The 14,246-nt window shown below is 47.9% G+C and overlaps 1 protein-coding gene across 2 annotated transcripts in view; it reads left to right on the top strand.

Annotated features, from left to right (window-relative positions):
• The window catches only part of ADCY2 (adenylate cyclase 2), a 410,822-nt gene that overhangs the window by 20,488 nt on the left and 376,088 nt on the right, over positions 1-14,246 (top strand). For both annotated transcript variants that reach the window (XM_051853662.2, XM_051853663.2), the window contains exon 2: positions 784-981. In XM_051853662.2, the coding sequence (XP_051709622.1) occupies positions 784-981 (198 nt within the window). The remainder of the gene's footprint in view (positions 1-783; positions 982-14,246) is intronic.

Raw genomic sequence — 14,246 nt, 5'->3', positions numbered from 1 at the left:
CTGTCCAATGCTTGGTGCTGAAATTGTACAAACTGAAAGCAGGTGCCTTTTTTTGTGGCTAGAAAGAGAGAAATAGAAAGTGAGTGTTAGCATGCAAAAATGAATTCAGAAAAGTGCATTAGCAGGAGGCTGAATGTAAATGCTTATTTTCTCTTTGCTGTTGGAGCCCTGGAGAGGTGGGGGAGGCAAAAAAGCAAACACGGCAAGCTCTCCTGAGCACTTCCCTCTCTTCATCTTCTATATTTAGCATTTTCCAACCCTTTTCTATTAACCTCTGATTCCATTAAAATATTAATGGCCATGCATTAAAATTAAAGCTCGTCACTTCAGAGGCTGAAATAGTTTGAAAAACGTATTTTTTCACGAACTGTTTCAAACCCATTAGGAGGGCTTGATTTCCTAGGCCAGCATACTTGGGATCCTCTGATACAGTCTGGGAAGGTGGTTGTCTTACCTTCCAGCATGACTGTCTTGCCTCTGCTTTGCTTGGGTTCACTTCTGAGTGAGATACATTTCTCCATGGGTCAGGACAAATGCAAATACAACGGTGAAGTGCTTTGCCTCATTGAAGTAGCCAATGTGGGATTATCCCCGCCGAAAAGAAAATCATAGTTAAGTATGAAGATACATTTTTAAAAGTTGTAACTGTTTGACTTTTGAAATAGTTCTTAAACCTGAGATCTTTTGACATTGTTGAGTGGTGGTGACATTGTAAGAACTAAGGCACTGGTCTCCCAGTGTGTGTTGGTTCTAACTTCTCAATGTTTTCCTTCCTCTCCTTAGGAAGTGGAGGACCATGTGGCATTTTTAATCACAGTCCCCACCGCCCTGGCGATTTTCTTTGCCATATTCATCCTGGTGTGCGTTGAGGCCGTGTTTAAGAAGCTGCTCCGCCTCTTCTCCTTGGTGATATGGATCTGCCTGGTGGCCATGGGGTTCCTGTTCATGTGCTTTGGAGGCACTGTCTCTCCCTGGGACCAGGTAAGGAGTGTATACTTTTTTTTTTTTTTTTACTATTTCCTTCCTGTGCTGTGATTTGTGACATACTTCATTCTGTAAACTTGGCCCTAAACTGTAAACAGGAGACCTGTAACTGGGGGAAAAAAAATCTTTCTTCAAACAAGTGTATATTTTTAACTTTATTTTAATTGGCAGAAATAATTTGTATATATTTGTGATGTATTGGTGTGTGTCTACATTGCAGAAGGATTAAATCAAGCTAATGTGTCCAACACCTCAACTGCGTATCATTTCTTTTGGCGAGAACATTTACAATATACCCCTAGCAGTTTTGAAGTAAACAATCCATTATTATTAACTACGGCCTGCATGCTATGGAACAGATGTCTCAAACTGCCGTGTTGGTGGCGCCTCAGTACCCAAAGGTCAGCCCTGCTGGCAGCCAGAGCTCTGACCTGGGCCTCGTGTTGCCGCTCGTTTGGAGAAATGACTCCTGCTCCTAATCCCGCGCTGCAGTCTTGGTGGCTGTTGTGTCTCACAAGTGCCCTCTAGGTTTCCTGTTCCTGCAGAATCATTCTGGGAGCTGAGTCTTAACCATGTTCTTCTCTCCAAGCGCTGGTTGTCACCCTTGAATTTGTGTTCAGTTACGAGAATCTTTCTGCTGCTAGAAACAGACTCTGGGTGACACGGATTTTCTATCCTCACGATCACATCCCATCAAGAGGATTGCTTCATATACCTGTTGAGAGCCTCTTGCTTTCCTTTGCAGCTGGTGAGGCTACCAGCTTAGAAAATGCCCCATCACAGCGTTAGGAGAGCGTGGTCTAACAGACGCGTCTGTCTCTCTTGGTGCTGCCACTTGCGTGTTTCCTCTGTGTCTGCCTGTGTGACAGCTGATTGAAGGCATAGGTGTGGACTGGAGATTGGCATCCATGAGCTCTTAGCTTAGAGCTTGTTACTGAAGCAATCAGATTGTGTGACTGCCCAGGGACAGCGTGGATTGGCCGTGGGAGCCACCTGCAGGGCTGGCAAACACACCAAGACCCAGGGATGTGAGAGGAGCAGGATGAAGAACTGGGCAGGCAGATCCACTGTGGAGAGACCAGAGCGGGGGGAGAATTGAGAGGCCAGCGGGGAAGTGAGGAGCAGATAGAAGGCTCATGTGCCAAGCCCAGGGTCGGAATGTTATCTATGCCAACAGCTGGGACAAGTTCTGGCTGGGTGCCAAGGTGAGCTTTCCAGCGTGGCCCATCAGTAAGTGCTTGCCTGACCTCAGCTGAACCTCAGTTTGTTCCGGAGAAGGCGAGGGCTGGGCTGAGTGAACACAACTCATTCTGGCCCCAAAATGGCACCGTTGTACTGGGTGGGCTTCGGCCTTCCCCCACACGCCCCCTTGCTCCGGCCAGCCCCTGCCTGGTCGCAGCTGCTGGGTCTGTTCTTCACCCCGAGCTCCTGTCTTCCACAACTGTCTGCAATACACGGGAGCCCGAGTACCCTCCTGCCTTCATGCTCGTTCACAGGCAGCATAAACAGAGCCGTCACAGCTGCTCCGTGGTGCGGACCTACGAGTCGCTTGTGGCTCTGATGCACCCCGTTTTCATGTCACAGCTCTGTAGGGAGCCTTGCTCTCTGGAAGGACGAATACCTCTGTCTGATCTCTGTTTACCTTTTGCTCAGTCTTATTTGCTTGCTTTTCAATGTTACAGAATCAATTTGTCATTTTCAATGAAAAGTCCATTTTGATCTGGGCTTAATTTATATTGAATCTCTGAACTTTTGCTTTGAAAGATAAAGCACAGGAATTAATAAAAAAATGTTATAGAACACGTGTTGATAACCCAGTTCTTGAGACTCTGCCACCTTCAAGGGAGACCTAGATTGAGTTCCTGCTTCTGGCTTCAGCCTCAGTTCCAGCTGTCGATGGGAGATCTCTTTCTTTTTCTCTTTCTCTTCTTGTACCTTTCAAATAAATAAAAATAATTAAAATTTCTTTTAAAATTCCAAAGCATTTTAAAATTTGTGTTGGGTCTTTCCATCTAATGAAAATGACCTAGTTCATCCAGATAAGGACCTCCTGTGTGTCTAGAATCTTCTTCCAGAGGTTACATGTCTTTCTCAGAACAGCTTTCCCTGACTCTAACAGGCAGCATCCATCAGCCTCCTTCGGTTTTCCCATCGCACCATGGGGACTTCCAGCACCTCCAGTGATGTCACACTGCCCTCTCTGTTTACCGATTGTCTCCCTTTCTAGTGTTATATCCTCACACTCAGGAGAAGCTGCCCACCAGGATGTAGCCAATAACTGCTTGTTTGATGAGTTTGTTAATGGATGGCCAAATCACTCAGCTTTTGACCCGTTCAACGAAACACCAGGCATAGACTACTTACGAAGGGGTTAGCTCACAGTTTTGGAGTTTCCAAGTGCAGACTGCATGGTGTGGGCTTGGGAATTGCTGTCCCTTGGCCACATCACCCTGTGCTGTGGATAGCAGCACGGGGCCAGTAGCCAGGAGCAGAGAGGGGAGTGACCAGGCTCATGCTTTGATAAATCCCTCTCTGAAGAACTTGAGGGGTCGCATGAGGACTGCTTTCTGAGAACACCCTGCAGGGAGCCAGGGACCTCCCACCAGGCCCCTGCTCCCCAAGGCTGCATTGACCTCCCACTGCCCTGGGAACCATACCTGCAGTCACGGTGGACCCACGGGGGACACTCAGACCACACCCAAGCCACAGTAGTAAGCATACTTTGTCCAATCTCTAGATTTCTTACTGTTGATATTCGTTGTATCCGCTTGTTCTGTTCTTAGCTATTTTGATTTTATAACGTGCATTTTGATTTTATTGATGCTATCTATCTGCTTATAAAAGTCTCTTGAAGGATCTTAAACATGCTTAATTCATAGTCGCTTTACTTCCACTTTCTGGAGACTGGTTTCCGTCAGGTGTTGAGTTTCCTGGCCAGGTTTCTTGGCACAGATGCTCTCCATATGCTCTGATATTTGTGTTTCCGGCTGCTCTTCAACTGGAGTGTTTTTCCCTCTGCCCCTGCACACAGCCCCAGCCATTGCATGGTTGCTTTTTCCAAAGGTCTGGCGTCTGCGTGGAAGTCCAGCCAAGTGCCCTGTTGTGCCCTTTTCGATCTTGTGGGTTGGCCAGCTCTCCCGGTGGCCTGGGGTTCTCCTTGAGCATGGCTGCGTCTGCTCATTCCTCTGACCTGGGCACGCTGCTCAGGACAGGCCACGGTTGGGCTTCGTGGTTGCAGCTGTTTCTGGCCCCTGATCCTGAGCTGGGAGTGTGGCAGGTGCCTGCCTGGCCCTGCAGCCTACTCCACCCCTTGTCATAGGAGGGTCCCTGTGAGCTCCTTTCCTTCATTGGATCTTGAAACTCTGCCTTCCCTGTCTCCTTCAAAGGGAATCAGGATTTCGTGGAACTGTGTATATTAACCTGAAGTCTTATATTGCACCTTTTAATAGGGGCAGTGTAGATGTAGGCTCCTCATGACCATAAGTCATCCAGAGGTTGCATGGTAGATTCACTGTACTAGGTGTTGTTGGGAAGTAGCACAGGAGTGACCTCTACACAGGTAGCCAGAACAGCCCTTGTGGACCATGTTTGCTCCTGGTACTACCTCCGGGGGTGGTGCCCACGACTACACTGAGGTTGGATATTTTGCTGATAGAGCACAAAGAACTCATGAGAGCTGACCTGCTCTGGGTTATGGGTTGTTACATGGGAAGCCCAAATGAACATAAGCCCAGGGAAGGGTATAGGGAAATCACTGGTGGACTCCCATTGTGCTCTCTCTGTGGAGTCATGGACAGTGCCCTTGACAATGATGTGTGGTAGTCGACATGGAGTACTATAAACTCTAGAAGCTCTTGGTGTCCAGAGTTTTTACTGGGGCTCAGTCACAAACTGTCCTCTTCAGGCAGCACTGCTGCTGGGGGCCATGAGACCCCTTCACAAATCACATTTGGGCTGTGTATTCACTAAACCCCAGGCAAACAGAGGTACTCTTATGAGACCTCACATTGCAAGACATGAGATAACTTCCCAGCCGCTCATGGCAAGGCCAGACCACTCTTTGGGTCAAGTTAAGTGTTCACTGCATGGTGGTTGAAGGGTAGCTCATGATCACGGACATCTCTAGAGCAGCAAATGAAACAGAGATAGTGGACAGCCAGCAGGTACGTGGTCTAGACCCTGAGCACTTTCCTTATGTATCTCCATCCAATCCCCACATAGTGGGCACCTTCCTACCCCAGCTCTGTGGGTGCAGAAACAGAGTTAGAGATGGTGTGATGCACTCTGCCCATGGCCAAGCTTCTGGTGAGTCGGAGATGCACCAAGGAGTCTGACTTCAGAGGTCAGCTCTTACTCACGAGACCATTGGTTCTTGTCTGGAGTAGCTTCACCTGCAGGGGACACTTGGCCATGTCTGGACACATCTTTGATTTGTCACAGCCTGGGTGGGGCTGTTGCTGTTGTCATCTGGTGGGCAGGTGCCAAGGATGGACAGCCTGCACCCTAAGTCTCTAGTCCTAACTGTTAGGAACCCTGGTTTTGAGAAGTCCTGGGTAGTAGGACTGTGCCTCTCCACGATGCCTTTCAGAGATAGTCCTTTACTTATCAGCAAGTGGAACTGGGTGCAGTTGCCAGGGCATGATTGAAGAGTGATATTGATCATTTTGACCAGGCAGTAAAAATGATTTGCAGCGAGTAGCAGAGTGCAGGGGTGTGCACAGTCGACAGGCTTGGAGGTTGGTGAAATAAGGAAAGTGGTAAAGGAACCAAAACTTTCGTAAGCCTCGACTGCAAGTGGGATCGTCCTGACCCCGTGATTTTAATCCTACCTACTGTGTGCTGCTGGCACCAACCCTGCTGATTCCAGTTCCACACAGTTGCCTCCTGCATGAGAAATATTTTAAAATTTATCCTGTTGGTGGCTCCCAAACTCTCAGCAAAGGCCAGCTGTAAGCTGCGGAGGTCCTGGCTCTGGCTGTTTAGGGACTGCATTCGCATCTACATGGAAGTTGTTTCCACTGCCTCGCTGATGGAGCAGATAAAGAGGCCAGGAAGGCAATGCTGTGGTTGTGTTTTGTCTTTTTTTTTTCTGAATGATTTAAAGATACTTGAGAGCCCTCTTAAGCTCATAATTAGTAGAGAAGAAGGTAAAATGTTCTGTCTGTCCTGTGAGGTCCAGGCAACAGCAAGATTTTTGTTTCTCAGAACTCAGTGGCGATGTATGGGATGCATCTCTTCTTCTTCGGCCCAGAACACTCAGCACAGCAATGGTCGATCCCTGCCCACAGCTGCTTTAATGGAATGGAGATGGGGGAGGGGGTCTTGGATGTAGACACCCAGATAGTTCTTCTAGAAGGGGCTTCATCAACGACAAATGGTGTCCAGAAAGAATTCTGTACTCAGAATCACTGAGGCACCAACCAGGGGAACCAGGAGGGGAGAGACTGGAAATAAGAGAACGTGCTGCTTGGAGGCAGGCCACTGCTTTCAAAAGAGCGGCAACTTGTCCCACAGGTGGATGTGGGAACCGTATCCTAGGGCTGTTGTCGGAGCAAAGCATCATGCAACCCGCATCCTGTGAAAGCTCTAGGGGAGGAACCCTCCATGCGTCTTCTGGCTTCTGCGTGTTGCCTGCAGGCCTTGGCACCTCTTACCTTGTAGACCTGGCTCGTCAGTCTCTGCCTCCCTCTTCTCCTGGTGTCCTGCTGTGTGCACTGTGTCTCTCCTCTCCTCATTAGGGAACCAGCACTGTGGATTATGGTCTTCTTAATGTCCTCATCTTAATTACATCTTTAACGACCCAACTTCCAAATAGGGTCTAAATAAAGTTGTGTTCACTTGTGCTGGGGGTCAGGGCTTGAGCTTATGTTTTTGGGGGACACAGGCAGGAGAGCTGGTGCTCCTTGTGATCCTCACGTAGCAGGACAGACACTTGGGTCTGTGCCAGGTTGCTCTAATGCTCACTCTTCTCTCATTCCGTGACTGGTGTTGGCCTTGCTCTCAAACTCCAAATCCATGTTGAAGTGATACATGTGCCCTGGAAGTGTTGAGGCTTTTCCAGCAAGTGTCTATCAGGAATTAGAGATCTTCTCATGGGTCAAGGTCGTGTTGAATTAAAATCCTGCTCATGAATATAAAGAGGAAGTAACTTGCCCCATCATATTACTATGCAAAGAAGCAGAACGATACGGGTGTGTGTGTGTGCATGCGTGTATGTATGTGTGGTGTGTGTTGTGTTACCCCTGCCCGTCTTAGTTAGGGTAGGACTTACTTGTGCTCCTTCTGGCTGGATACGTTCCTGAACCCTCTTCTGTTCACTCTGTGAAGCCGAAGCTTTCACGTGATCTGTTATTTAACAACCTGCCGGCGAGATTGGATCCATTTCATCTGAGCAGAGAACGGCTGACTTAGGACCCTTCTCAACAGCTGCTGTTTTGAGAGGAAGATGCTGTGCTGGAGGTCAAAGGGCAGGATGAGTGACAGCACTTCTGCAACCGCGTGGCGGTTTTGGTTTTGAAATCTGTGCCTTAGTGTTTTCATAATACACGTGACTGTGATCCTTCTAAAGACCTCTCCTACGTAGCACGGGCCGGGCTGGGGATGGTCATGTGTGCAGATAAGACAGCCCAGCCCTTGTGCCTGTAACTCCATTCCTCTGTATGTCTCCCCTGCTAAGAGCTCATCCAGTAGAGTTGAATAGAAGTTCCCTTCCTGACACCCCCATTTCACTTGGCTGGGAGACCACCTTGAAGTGATTGTGTAGATTTGTTAAACCACCACTGACTCCAAAGGCTACCGGTTTGCTCCAGAGAGAAGAGACTTTCTTTGTGCCATAAAAACCTGAAAAGCTGTCAAACACTGAGCATTTTCAGCATGTACAAATGTGGGTTTCGTTTTTTTTTTTTTAAACAAAATGGGAATCTATGTGCAAACATCTTTTTTATGGAAAATGGATGAAAATGAAAGAAAGTAAAGACCCCTTTTAGCTTGGAAATGGTGCAGGATCAGTTTGGTTTTCCTTTAGTGCAGTTACTTGGAATGGTGCGCACTGCCGGGAGACCCTGGGGGCAGGAAGGAAAGGCAGCAAAAGCCGCTGGAGGAGTCCTGGCACCTGGGGACGCCGCCATGCCAGCTGTCCATGCAGGGCCATTTCGCGGGGGCATTTTGAACTCCGTGAGAAGTACAAGCCTGATGAAATGAAAAAGCAGTCAAAGACTTATTTTGTTTGCAACAACTATTTTTATCTTTATTGCACAGCATGTGCTGATGAGATGTGAGCTTCCAGGACACAGCCGGCCTCAGGTCCTCCTGAGACCCCTGCACATTTCTGGCTGTTGGGGCAGTGGTGGTGTTTCTGAGTCCTCCCCTTGGCCGGGTCACAGCCAGACTGCTGAAACTCATCCAGGGCTGCTCAGTGAGCTGGGGCTCATCAAGACCCTCTCCTGGGCCTTCCCGGATGTGCTGCGGCCAGAGTGGACTCTTCCGTGGACGTTTCTAGAACAGCAGCTCTGCAGCCTCTTTGTTCTGCATCCTGTGCTCTGTCAGCAGGGGCACCGGCCCAGTCCTGTAGACTGACGTCTTAATTAGACTGTTCCTAGGGCACGGCTTGGGCTTGGCTCCCTCTCCTGCCTACGTGCCTGGGTGATTGTTATGTGGTAGGGACGGAGCACCGTTGGGAACTCCGAACTGTTCTGTCTGAACCACTTCTGTGTTGGGGAGGGAACTGTCCGAGAGGTTCCATTCAGAAGGCCAGAAACTCGGCACTGTTGCTGTTTTGGACTGCCAGAAGATATTCCTACCTGGAGGCATCCTCACTCCTCAGGTGAGTCGGAGACAGAGCTGTGAGTTTTTTGGCACAAGGAGCAAGAAGCTGCTTACGTGTGTGTGTGTACACACATATAAACACACGTATGTATGTATGTATCTGTGTATGTATACATGTATTCATGTATCTGTGTATGAATATACAGTAATATTTTGAGGGAATTGGTTTCTTTTATATTGAGGCCAGAATTTCACTGCTCCATAAACAAATTTGCTATAAATAGAGTCCTTAAAATTTCACCCCTTTATGCCAACTTCCTCTCTGGGTCTGTCTAAACTCCTGTGTGCTGTAATCGGCCCAGGGCCTCCCTGTAGAAAACCCTGCCTGTTGCAGAGGGTGCTGGCAGGGTGGCGCCCAGCCTCTCCCGTGGGGCCTGCACTGGGTGCTGCCTGTGGCCTCCCTCCCAGCCTGCACAGTTCTGCTCACTGTGGTAGAGCACGAGTCCTGCGTGTGCAGCTCTCAGGACGTGTGGAGGAACATGGCAGGAACGCTGACGCGGTGGCAAAAGGCGGCTTCGTGACAGTGGTCTGGAGTCGGTGGTGTTTTCCTAAGAGAGCTGAGATTTTGCGAGGTGGCAAGAGTGTTTCCTGGGCTTATGAACCTTCTGCTCTTGCATTACGGTGTCTCCAGGTGATTCTGTAGCGGTTGTATTTGTCCTGGAATCCAGCTCCTCTTGCGTTGACTCTGGGATACTGCTCTGTTACCGTCCAGGAAACATACTCAGGAGAATGGGTGGCTGACACAGCTCTGTCTCTGTTGGCTCAGGGCTATGTGTGTGTGCTCGTGCACGGGGACAAGAAGTGACCAGGTTAGAGGAAGTGAACTCCAGACGCCAGGCAAGAGCGGCGACTTCTCAGGAGAAATAAATCTGGAGTTTAAGTCATTTCCTACTAAGAGTTGCTAAGCAACGCCTGCCTTCACTTCCCTGGTATTCTGTATTTCAAATTTCCTCTTCTCAGCAGCCGTTAATGTCGTCTGCACCCCACTCAGAGGCAGGAGCAAAGACACGCCTCCAAGCCCATCCGTACCCTGCACAAAGGGGAGCGAGCACCCCACTTGTCTCCGGCAGCGGCGGGAGGCGATGTTCATCATCACCACGGTCGTTTCCCTGCCCCCTGCTTGTGCAGTGCCTCCTGAGTGTGTGTTTCTCACCGGAACCCTAGTGTTCTCATCTGTAGGATGGATTCAGATGTTAACAGAAGCTGAGCGTGCAGATGAACCGGTGCGATCGTCAGCTCCCTGCGGCCGGGGCTTTGCATGCTCATACTTACAAACCCCACGCGTCCAGCCGGCAGCCACAGAAAGTGCGATGAGCCCAGAGGGACGGTGCAGACCCTAGGGAAGTGTTGCAGGAGAGGGAAGGCGTGGCAGGCGGCCTGTGTGTTCTTTTGAGTACTTTTATACACTCTGGCCAGGCAGAACCTGCCTTCTCCATCTTGGTTGGAGGGGGTGACCAGAATACAAGATTGGCCTGAGGTTAGAGGGGGGCACTTTTCTTTTCAACCTCTGTCCTGTCCTGCTGCTCTGATGAAACACCCAGACGGGGTGGTCGATGAGCAACCGGGGTTCACGCATCACAGCTCTGAGGGCTGGAAGCCCACGGTGCAGCACGGGGGGTCCCGGGCTGGGGCACAGTGTGGCACAGGTGGGTCCGGGCCTGGGGAAGGTGTGGCTCTTCTTTCAAAGGGTTGATTCTTGCCGGATCCTCACCTGGGAGAAGTTGCAAGGGCAGAGAGGGGGTGGGTGCCGTGCCGTGCAGTGTCATCCTGAGGGAAAGAGAGGGAGGGCCAGATCCTTTTATGAGAAAGCTGCCTTCATGCGGGAGGAGTTCTTAAGGCCCCATTCCCTCCCCAAGGCCCCACCTCCGAGCGCCATCGCATTGGGGATGAAGGTGCAACGTGGATTCTGGAAGCAACACAGGCAAGAGCCTTAGCAGTCTCAGAATGGAGTTTGTGAGCTTGTAGTCGCGTCCGGATCTTGGCTGCACCACCAGGAAGGTGGAGACCCTGCTGTTGCCTGCACAGACCTCCCCGATGAGGCCTGGAGCCGCTGGCCCCGGATGCCGCCTCTGGAAGGCACTTGGAAGTCGGCTTCCTTTTGACTTCTCTACAGGTTGTGCCCAGTGCACAGGGACGTGGCATTTAGGAGACGAGCCCTGCCCAGCGGGCTGAGCTGAGCGAGGGCCCTGCGCCAGCTGCTTTGCAGCAGTGGTGTCCCGTGCATGGTCGTGTCCACCCTCAGAGTGGTAGACTTCCAGCGGCACACACTGACTGACCCTCCCAGACTCAGACGTGTGAGGCCAGGGCCGTGCTCCCTCCGAAGTCACAGGGAATGTGTCCGTGCTCCTTCCCAGCCATCTGTGGTTTGCAGACAGCAGAGCTGTTTTAAGCAAAAGGTGGAGTCCTTTTACCAAATTCATGTCTTGGTGCTGTGACACATGCCTTATGATCGTTTCGTTTGCTTGCTTTCATTCAGTTTTTTATTTTAAAGGTAAGCTCTAGTCCCTGAGGGTTCATTTAATTATTTGCCGCAAACTGATTTTGGCAATTTTATCACTCAGTAAATCCAAAACATAAATTAATGACTGGTTTTTGAATACCAGTGATGTGATGATTTCATCCCGAAGTAGACGGTGTTTGGAATGTCCACATCCTAACTCGGTGAAGTAGGAGTCGGGTTTGGTCTCCACCTTGACTGAAAGGACCAAATAGGAAGGACTGTCAGTGTTTGTGGAACATGAACTTGTATTACTAAAACACTTTGCATGGATTTCAAAATTTTTTGCATAAAAATAAGCTTTCTTTAATGTCATTTTCGCAAGCTTTTGAAGTCCTGTACGTACGTGAACCAGTGATTTAAGACACTGGGCAAAGGGTACTACAGCAAAGTGACCCTAGTGAGGATGGCGAGAGGGGTGACCCCTGGGATGGCCCAGCAGTCTCACTGAGTCGCAGAAGTGGTCTGGGGAGTTGGAAGGCAAAGGTGTTGGGATTCTGAGGTCAGAGTACTGGGGTGAGGGGAGGGGCCTGTGGAGGTGAAGAACTCTCTGTCCACACGGCCTCCCAGTGGTGCTCAGCTCAGCCCTGGGAGGGAGGCACCAAGGCCAGGGCCTCCCGCACAGCCTGCAAGAGCGAGTACAGAGATGCAGAGACGACAGGGGGACCGGCACAGTCCAGGGCCTGCCCATCTCAAATTCCCCTGCCTCTAATAAAAGACAGGCAAAGTACATGATGTGATAATCCCCAGTTTTACTGACAGATTTCATCTCAATAACTGATGGGTCAATAAGAGAAAAATAAATACAGGATATTTGGAAAGTGTTTACAGAACACCCCACCTAACAGTGCAGAGTATGTGTTCTTTCAAGTGCATATGGACTATTTACCAACATAGGCCATATTCCAGGCCATAAAATCTCAGTATGTTTGAAAGGACTGTCATCACACAAAGTGTGTTCTTTGGCCATGATGGACTTCAGTTAGACGTGAGTAACATAAAGAAATCTGGAAAGGCAAGAAATAATTAGAAACTAAACAGCGTACTTCCGAATCCCAGAAGACATATGAGGGAAATTAGAAAGCATGTCGAAGTCAATGAAATTGACATACCAGGATGTGTCACAGTTTGTGAGATGCACCAAAAGCTGGGCTACAGAGGCAAATTGATAGCATTCAGTGTTGACACTAAAAAAAAGTGAGGCTCAGAAAATGAACTTGGGCTTCCACCATGAGAAATTAGAAAAGAAATGCAAAGTAGCAGAAAAGGAAATTAAAAGCAGAAAACAATGAAATTGTAAACAGAAAAATAATAATCAGTGTAACCAAAGTTGGTTGAGAGGTGCAATAAAATAGATGAAACTCTAGCTAGACTGAGAGAGAGCAGAGACAGACGACAAAGTGATCAGTGTTGGGGATATCTTGTCCTGCTGACTTTGAAAGCGTGAGATGGAAATACTATGAACACCTTTTTTCAATAAATTCTGCAGTTTAGATAAAGTGAACCAATTTCTTGAAAAGGAAACTAGCAAAAATCAAGAAGAAATAGATAATCCAAATACTTTGAGTAGACAGTTCACTCTCCTCCAACAAAGAGAGCGCCAGGCTCACATCGATTTCATGGTGAAATTTAAGGATCAAAATTTAAGGGTTAAGTAACCCCAATACTACCTAAATGTTCCTACATAAAATAAGAACACTTTCTGATCCATGTTATGATACTACCAGGATGCTGACAGCAAGTGCAGAGATATTCCAAGGAAAGCACACTATAGACCAATATCTTCCATGAATATAGAGAAATTCTAACCAAAATTTAATCCAAATCTATTGACAGATTAACAAAATGTAGCAACACACACATACATACCTGAGTACTTCAAAAACTCATAGGAAACTAGATTACTATATAAAATTTTAAAATTTTGGAAAATTAAAAATTTTTTTCATAATACTATTTCTGTAAAATTTTTAAACCACACTTGCATGCATGGATTGGGCTGCTGTGCTAAAATAATCTTTAATTTGATTTTTCCATGGACTTTTTGAAGTCCCCTTGAATATACATACATATATATGGTATATATAATAGAGTATGAAATTTTCTTAACATAGTTGATGTAATATTTAAAAAATCAATTATGTGACTTACCACTTTAACAAGTATTTCAGTCGAGGCACTCAATTATGTGACTTACCACCTTAACAAGTATTTCAGTAGCACCCATCCAGTTCAGCAGATGCTGAGAAGACACTGGCAACACTGAACTCTGCGAGGAAACACCGCTCACTCTGAGGCACGAGAACCACCTCAGACTGATGAGGTTCAGCTGCAGAAGGCTGGACGTTCACAGCTGAACGCTGTCACCTAAGACTGGGATGCAGTAAGGATGCCCTCACCCACTGCTTCTGTTCAGCATCACAGGGGACGTGCTGAACTGTGCAAAAACAGGGAAATAGGAGCCATCTGGACTACAGATTGAGAAGTCGATTGTCCGTTGTGAGAGCTACTAGCTGCACATGGCTGCTGAGTAGTTCACACGTGATGTTCTACACTGAGATGCGTTCTATGTGTAAACGCTGACGTTCGAAGACAGTGGATGAAAACAATGTAAACTTTTCATTCATATGCTTTTTACTAACTGCATGATGAAACAGAATAGTTGAATTTAGTTTTTATACCTTTAATGTGGCTGCTAGAAAATATAAAGTTATCACTTTGTATTGGACTGTGTGGGTCTATGATGACAACTTATGGGACCAGAAAAAAATGAAACCATAGAAATAGAAAGTGGATTTAGTGATGTCACAGTTTACAGTATTGAGAGATAGATATAAATAGTGTTCTTGACATCAGATTTCACAGTTAAAAATGGAAAAATACCCTTTAATAAATAATCAAATCGAAATACTTAGGAGTAAATGTGAGAAATGCATGCAGC

This window comes from Oryctolagus cuniculus, chromosome 14 (assembly GCF_964237555.1).
Source record: "Oryctolagus cuniculus chromosome 14, mOryCun1.1, whole genome shotgun sequence".
Lineage (NCBI taxonomy): Eukaryota > Metazoa > Chordata > Mammalia > Lagomorpha > Leporidae > Oryctolagus > Oryctolagus cuniculus.
This window is presented reverse-complemented; position numbering and strand designations above follow the sequence as displayed.